Here is a 7,959-nt window from a genome sequence, read left to right as displayed (position 1 = left end):
TGAAAGCTGCAGCTGCTACTAGTGTGGAGTGATGGACAGCAACAAAGCATTAAAGCAACAATGGGGAAATGCTGTCCCCTCAATGATAATGTAAACCCTGGTTGGATAAGGATTCAAAATTGGATATGAAGATGAAATCTGACGCATAGCTTCATTTTAAAACTGATAAAATAATTGCTGTCTGTGATTCTACTGTATATGGGCTGTGGCAATAATTTTGAAAAATAATAGCTCGCATCAACATAGGGAAAAAAAGAACTATGAACTAGTTCATATTTGGAACTTAGTGAACTTAGTTCACTATTTGAAGTTTGAACTATGAACTGAACTAGTTCATTTTAAAATTTGTGAACTGAACTTTGAACTAGTTCATGTAGAACGTGAACTTTCCCAACACTGTGTGCTAGACATGTTATGGTCTGCAATATCGTACTTCAGGAGGTGCTCAGGGTCATTTACAGGATTCTGAATTATTATGATAAGTTCCCTACGGTTTTATATCTGATATATCAGGATTTTGTTGAGTTAAAAGTTAATTCCATTGGTTTTCAAGGCTTTGCTACTCTGAGCTGTTCACCATGCGTCTACTCTCTCCACCATCTTGAGCCCTTGTCTGTTAGCGGTGGTATTGGAGAGTACAAAAATGGTTGACAGCGCTATGGATTCGTTTGTGTTTTATGAACGACTTCAGAAATTTCTCATAAAAGTAATCCTCTAAAAGTAGTGTTAAGAGATTTTATCATTAATTACAGCATATTCCCGTATCTGAGCTACCCTGCACATGAGAAAACAAGAGAAATTTTCACAGGGATGCTAATTTTGTCCATAATATATCACTCTGAACCATTAGCCTTTACCATTAAACCTTTACAAAATAATGTTTATAGAGTGTTTTGGGACTTATTCCTGTAGGATTTAGTTGTTTTGTTGGTTCCAATCTGCAAGATGATCTTTCACCAGCAGATCCCAACACACAGTAGAGACGCACAGACACCGTTATAGTTTCCATTAAAACCAATACAATTTCCATTGAAATCATTACATTTGTATATAACATTGGTTTAATTAACGTGATGTTTTTATTGAACATTATGGAGTCTCATTTTAGTCAGATGTCATATAATATATTTTTTTAACTGCAACTTTAGCTAAAAATATATATCAAATCAATATATCATGTTCAATAACTTACTTGGGATGTAACTAGCTATGCAATAGGTAGTATAATGTACACACAGCCAGCTGATCGCAAAATAAACCTCTCAGTGTGATACAAGACCACTTCGTGTCTGGTCCTGATGGTCTGGGTTTATTCTGGGATAACAAACTGCTGCCTGTACATCATCCCTTACATTATAAAAGGAGTTGTATTTAAAACTAACTGTGGATGTTAGTTTTTTCCTCAACAGTCCAGTAGGGATTCTTGTGGTGTCTACATGTTGATGGTAAGAATGTTTAATTTATCAAAGCTGTTAGATAATATTATCAAAGTCTTAATCCCAACTCCTTCAGGGGACCCTTGAGCCTGTTTTCAGGGTGTCGAAATTCACCACAAGCAGAAGAGTTGTGGATGACGAGGAGATTGATAAGGTAAATGATTATAGTTTATATGAAACAACTGTAACATTTGCATACATGCGGAATAAACAGTTTAACTTGTTATTATTTAACTGTCTATTATTTAAGGAGTAATTGACGATGGGCCATTAAATGAGTCAAAACATTATGCACACCTTTAGAATGTTTGTCATCAACAGAATCAAAAACACTTATTCCGTGGGAGATGAAGGAGCCTGCCTTTTTGAAGATGAACAAGGATGATCAAGAAAATGCTCTAAAGAACCTCCTGGGGATCAAGTCTCTGAAGCAAAGGATGACTTTTTGTTTATATTTTACTGCCAAGAAGACATTGAAACATTTTTGTCATACTGTGTTGATGAACAAGGCCTTAAGGTCAATGCAATGTTCTAGCGTGAGTTGTTGAGCGAGCGAGGGTGAGTGAGCGAGCGTGAGTGAGCGATTGTGAGAGTGCGCGAGAGAATGAGATAGTGTGAGTGAGGTGTGTGAGCAAACAAGGGTGATTGGGTTAGGTTGAGTGAGTGGGTGGAGTTTGGGTGGTTGTTTGCAATAACCAAATGTGTAAATAAATGTAATAAATACATAACTTTTTCTGTGTGTTTCTTAAATACAGACATTTGTTAAAAGACATTTGTTAAAATATTAGAAAAGTAAGGTCAATGCCCTGTTCCTCAATCAGCAATTTAAGTAGATGAATAGATGTTTGATTGTGTGACTGAGAGAGGCTGGATGGGAGGTTGAGATTTAGTTAATGACTAAAGAAAATAAGGAACAAATGTATAAATAAATTGGATGGATTCTGAAAATCCTGCATTCAAGGGTAATCAGGTAAGGATTTAAATAATTTAATTAGGTTATCAATTTGTGCCACGTATTAACCTTGACATATTTTGCCAAATAAAGGTTTTAAGAGAATCACTAATAAATTTATTCATTTTAAGTTTTATAGTTTTTCTATAAATAAAGAAGTATTTTATATATAAAAATAAATTTCTCACTTGTCATATTGTATTTTCTTGGAATAAAAAAATATAATAAAAGCAACATAAAGATTATTAGAGAAAAACTACTTTCCACACTTTATATGATTATTTGTGTATCCCTCGTACGTTTCACCAAACCATTATAAATTGTAATGTGTTTAATGTCTATTGATATTAATTGCTCTTTTTTATACAGAGTTTTTTTATATATATATTTCCGGTATGGACAAACAACTTTTTTATCAAAACTGCCGTAAATTGTTTCGGAGTTTCACGCTTGCGCGGTGTCGCTACCCGATCCGTCCCGGAAACACGATTTGTTCCGCGCATGCGTGAAAGTGCGTCTACTTCCGGTAATTACCATTTTCACAACAGTCGACTCGATGCGTTCTAATTGGCGCCACTTCCTGTTATCTTAGATGTTTTACGACAGTCTGTTAGTGGCGATGTTGGAGAGTACAAAAATGGTTTACAGCGCTATGGATTCGTTTGTGTTTTATGAACGACTTCAGAAATTTCTCTTAAAAGGAGAGATTCCTGACTGTCCTTCAGAGCGTCGTTAGGTTGAGTGAGTGGGTGGGTGGGGTTTCGGTTGTTGTTTGGAATAACCAAATGTGTAAATAAATGTAATAAATACATAAATAACTTTTTCTGTGTGTTTCTTAAATGCAGACATTTGTTAAAATATTAGAAAAGTAAGGTCAATGCCCTGTTCCTTAATCTGCAAGTTAAGTAAATGAATAGATGTTTGATTGTGTGACTGAGAGAGGCTGGGTGGGAGGTTGAGATTTAGTGAATGACTAAAGAAAATAAGGAACAAATGTAAAAATAAATTGGATGAATTCTGAAAATCCTGCTTGTCAAGGGCAACCAAGGATTTCAATAATCTAATTAGGTTATCAATTTGTGCCACATATTACCCTTACAAAAGAAAACTGCAGTTTTTTAGAAGTAATACTACAGTTTTTATTACATGTAGAAAAATGCAGTTTTTTGGACACAAAAAAAATGCAATTTTGCAGTATATAGTAATAAATGTCATTTGAAGAGTTTTAATGGAGTTACTGCAGTATTACTGCAAGTACTTCTAAAATACAACTGCAATCGTACTGCAATACGTTTAAAGTACTATTAAAATACCACTGCAATAGTACTACAATACATTTGAAGTACAACTAAAATACAAGTGCAGTATTACTGCAATACAGCTGCAACTCAATAACACTACTAGTGAAGTAAAATGCTAGTAAACTGCCTAATCATTGAAATACAACCATTGAGTAGCCAGAAGCAGTTTTATTAAACATCAGCAATACTGTATATAATCTATGTTATTTACATAGAAACTGCAACAATAGATGTGAGTAAATAGCTTTTTTAACCTTAAATAACATGCATTATATAACAGTGTATATCAACAAATTGTGCATGAGGTCATCATTCAGAGAGGTTTCGTTTTTTTAAGAGCTTGTCCTCATTGTTAAGCTTGGTTCTTATGACTGCCTTTATCTCCGATGTGGAAACACGAAACCGTTTTTGGATGTAGCCTGTAAAAAAAAGAAACAGAAACAAACTGATTTAACAAATAATAACCCATTTATTCTGAAAAAATAAACCAGAAGTCACCTATTAAGACAGACACTTTGTTAGCCGGAAGTGCCTCCTTGCTGGTATCGGCATTGGGCGCCTTTCTTCCATTTAGAGAGTGTGTGGCAAGAGTTTCTCTCCCAAAGGTCACCAAGAGAAGCTCACTTGTAAATTTTTTAAAATCTTGGGTGTTGATCCTCTCAAATTGGCTTCTTTTTATTGTCACCCCCTCTCCTAAGTTGATGTAATCAGTTACCTTCCAGGAAATATCAGGTTTGCAGTAATTATTATGAAGGTTTGACACACAGTGACACATAGTAAGGTGTGTGTAGCCCTTAAAATGGCCAACTCCCTGATCAATGCACTGACTACTTAACTGGGAGCTGACTGAGACACACACTGAGACTCACTTACCTGCCCACTTTCTTGAGCAATGCGTGGTTCTTGGTTTTGACCAGCAGTGTCCTCAAAAGATGATGGCATATGCAATATGTCAGGTTTCTTTTTTGAATTGCACATCCCCTTAATTTCCCCAACTGTACATTTTAGCTCCTGCACAACTGCATGAATTTCTGGAAGAAAGTACATTCAGTTTTGTTCTATTTAATGCTATACAGTGCCCACCACAAATATTATATTTTTCTGTAAAGGTCAATGTAACATTGTGGCAATTGTTTAAATGGATGATTTAATAATGAAAAAAACAGCCATTCAGTATTGTTTGCTAAGAATTTGCTACAGTAAAGTAAAGTAAAGTGAAATGAATATTTAGGGAAAGGATGATTACTTTGAATATGCTGAAATATCAGAAATTTGGTTTACTTTGGACATGTTAATAACTTAAGTGGTTAAGGACACAATAATTGTTTAGATTGTTGTTAGAAATAAAAAAATGTTGTGATGTTATAGATTTCATTACCTTTCCACTCCCTCAGTTCTCTCTCTGCTTTTATCCTGAAGCGCAGCTCATATTTTAAATCTTCCTGTAGTTCTTTTATTTCATCTTTTAATTCTTTAATCTTCTCAGCCTTGTCTGAACTCTCATATGGCTTAGGTGACAGGGGACTTGATGAAAATGATTCCTCCTGCCCTCTCACAGCTCTTGGTTCCTGAAGTACAATATCAATTATGAATTCTAAACTACTATAATAAGAACAAATGAATAAAGTAGCTTGCTGCTCACCACAATTTGAGAACAACTTTCTTTCACAGCTGCCATTATCTTTTGCTGAATACTGTTCTTGGTCTTCTTTTTTTTAGCTGTAACTGGTGCATTTTCCTGAAAGCACCAAACAATATAAATAAAATAAATATCTGGATTAAACACCATCTAAAATCAGGTGTACATGTATAGCTCTAGAAGCACTAAATCTAGGGAGCAATAAATATATATACCTGGTCCAGGAATGAAGTTTCACCAACATCTGGAAGTTCCTTTTAACTTTCTCTCTTCTCCCTTTCCCCAACGATTCTTCTTTTGCAAAGAGGGGTATTCTGTCAAAGGCACACCCTTTTTCAATTTTTTTCCTAGTGTCAATTAGGGGTTGGCGCTCTCCTTGAAAAAAATTACAAAGTACATTCAGTGTAGGCTGATAACATATTTATAATTGCATAATTAAATTTGTGTACAGCTGGTTGGACTGATTAATAATACAGAGTTTTTCCTGGCTCAAAATGAGGCGGAGGTGGTGCCATCCTGTTCTTTTGCACAAACGCACATGTAGGCCTACCGTTCCTTTGAGTGGATTAAAAAAGCACTTTAAAAACAACATATAACAAGTTCTAGAATAAGATGAAAATGACAATTATTAAGTTATTTAAAACATTACTTTAATTCAACCAAAAAAAAATTAAGCTCTATCATTTTTCAACCAACTTTTCAGCCTACAATTGACAGGCAACTGAATTAACCGGTCTTATTAAATTCACATCCTGCGTTCTCTTGTGGTTCACTGAGCTTTGAATGATTCATTGATCTCTTATAACCGCTAGTGACTGAAAAGTTTCAACAGTTCAAACGAATCAGTTTAAATGAGCCATTCGTTTGCGAGTCGTTCTGATCACAATGTGCGTTCATATTGGCGAACGCTGTGTACAGTTTGACTCTTATTCAACGAGCCAACTGCACAACTGAAACATTAAAATGCTGTATGCCACATTAATTTAAGGAACGTTTTCAAGAGATTAAACGTGCTTGAATGCAAAAGAAACATAACCTGAACAGCCGTGAAATACAGCTAATGCAGCTCCTTCTGCTACTCTCCAGCGTCTGTGCTGATAACGAAACAGTGCCCCAATTATGGCGTAATAACGCAACTGCAATTACAATTGACAGTCCATTGAGTGCACACAGTTTAGGTTTTTGTGTGAACACCGACATCCTTTTAGCTACAGTCTGAGGTTGCATGAAATTTGACGGAGAAATCCCTCGTTGGGCATCACATGACAAAGTTTAATCATCCATCCATCCATCCATCCATTTTCTACCGCTTATCCGAACTACCTCGGGTCACGGGGAGCCTGCGCCTATCTCAGGAGTACAAAGTTTAATCATGGTAAGGAAATTAAACTGTAGTCTTTCAATCGCATGAAAGGATAGTTCACTTTAAAAATTAATATTCTCTATCACCATCGTTTCATTCAGAATTGTATTGGAACTGTTTCTTTAAGTTCGCGCTCCTCAGACTAACTCACTTTCATCCGTTTGGGTAAGCTCGTTTCTCTTATTTGTAATATTTTTATCAAAAAACATCTTTCACATTTCGCTTAAATTATAACTAATGTTATGAACACGGTACAACACTTATAACGTTACTCACCACTGAATTGGATGACTCGACAAGGCCAGCGCTGGAGCTCGCATGAGGAACTCTTCTTCCAGAAAATGTACGCCTCTTCATTTTTGTCCCACTTGTGAATGGCATCGGGATTCAGTTTTGTCATACATCTGTGTTTTAATTGCGATAGTTCACATATATGAATAGTGTTGTCAGTGAAGAAATCAACTAATGCGTATTTTATATCCATCCTGCAGGATACTTGTAGACGCTTGTTTGTTGACTGACTGAAATAGCAGCGCTCGAGACTTGTTGTCAGGACAACTGTTGCATTGGCGCGAAAAACTAAATCTAGTCACGATTTCTATATACGTGAAACATGTCCAAAGGGCGAAAGTATAAATACTTTTTAGAAGATGACCGCGTAATTCCAAATAAAAAACATTGCAGAAGAAACAAGTACAAAATATTTCTGGAAGATAACGAAGAAGAAACTCCTCGGAACACCAGTGTGCGCAGAAATACCAGAGAAAGTGGTAGCCTGTTATCTGAGGTACGAATAAAAGAAACAGTCTATGTTTTAATTCAGCTCCTTTAGTATAATAACTATATTATATTTTTTTGTAATTAGCATTTTGCAATTATATGCATATAAAAACTGGAAACATTTTTAAACAAGTTTAATGGTCATTTGATTTGATTGTCTAAGACACATTCAGAAAAGGAACAAGAAGGTACTGACTCTGAATCTGAAGACACAATTACTCTACAGAGAAGAGGTAACAGTGCTGCACTGAAAATGAATTTTTTTCTCTTGGTATTAATTGTTTACTGTACATCTTTGTCTGTACTGTATTTTCTTTTCTAATTACTTTACAGTTTGCTAATTTAACATGTACTGTAGTGAGCTATTTGTTGTAAGCTGTGTGTCATTTAAATATTTCTCCATGTAGTCAGATGACACAGCAGGTGTTGATGTAGATGGCACACAGTGGTTGAGCAATGAGGAGGTAAATGTTGTTATCTAGGGAACT

The 7,959-nt window shown here is 35.4% G+C and overlaps 1 protein-coding gene across 1 annotated transcript; it reads right to left on the bottom strand.

The window, feature by feature from the left end:
* Nucleotides 1–3,998: 3,998 nt before the first annotated feature.
* On the bottom strand, nucleotides 3,999–5,570 carry LOC130421262 (uncharacterized). Its single transcript, XM_056749059.1, has 6 exons — nucleotides 5,544–5,570; nucleotides 5,332–5,427; nucleotides 5,068–5,257; nucleotides 4,563–4,720; nucleotides 4,188–4,404; nucleotides 3,999–4,108 (listed from the first exon to the last, which is right to left on the bottom strand). The coding sequence occupies exons 2-6, from the start codon at nucleotides 5,365–5,367 to the stop codon at nucleotides 3,999–4,001; spliced, it is 711 nt and encodes a 236-aa protein (XP_056605037.1). The 5' UTR covers nucleotides 5,368–5,427; nucleotides 5,544–5,570.
* Between the last annotated feature and the right edge of the window lie 2,389 nt (nucleotides 5,571–7,959).

The sequence above is a fragment of the Triplophysa dalaica genome, chromosome 5, assembly GCF_015846415.1.
Source record: "Triplophysa dalaica isolate WHDGS20190420 chromosome 5, ASM1584641v1, whole genome shotgun sequence".
In the NCBI taxonomy this organism is placed as follows: Eukaryota; Metazoa; Chordata; class Actinopteri; order Cypriniformes; family Nemacheilidae; genus Triplophysa; species Triplophysa dalaica.
This window is presented reverse-complemented; position numbering and strand designations above follow the sequence as displayed.

Bases quoted from the DNA above. Each gene is read 5' to 3' on its own strand.
- LOC130421262 (XM_056749059.1), bottom strand. From the start codon at position 5,367: ATGGCAGCTGTGAAAGAAAGTTGTTCTCAAATTGTG. The intron at 4,405-4,562 runs GTAAGTGAGTCT...ATTTCCTGGAAG, and splicing joins TTGCTCAAGAAAGTGGGCAG to GTAACTGATTACATCAACTT. The intron at 4,109-4,187 runs GTGACTTCTGGT...TTTTTTTTACAG, and splicing joins CAAAGTGTCTGTCTTAATAG to GCTACATCCAAAAACGGTTT.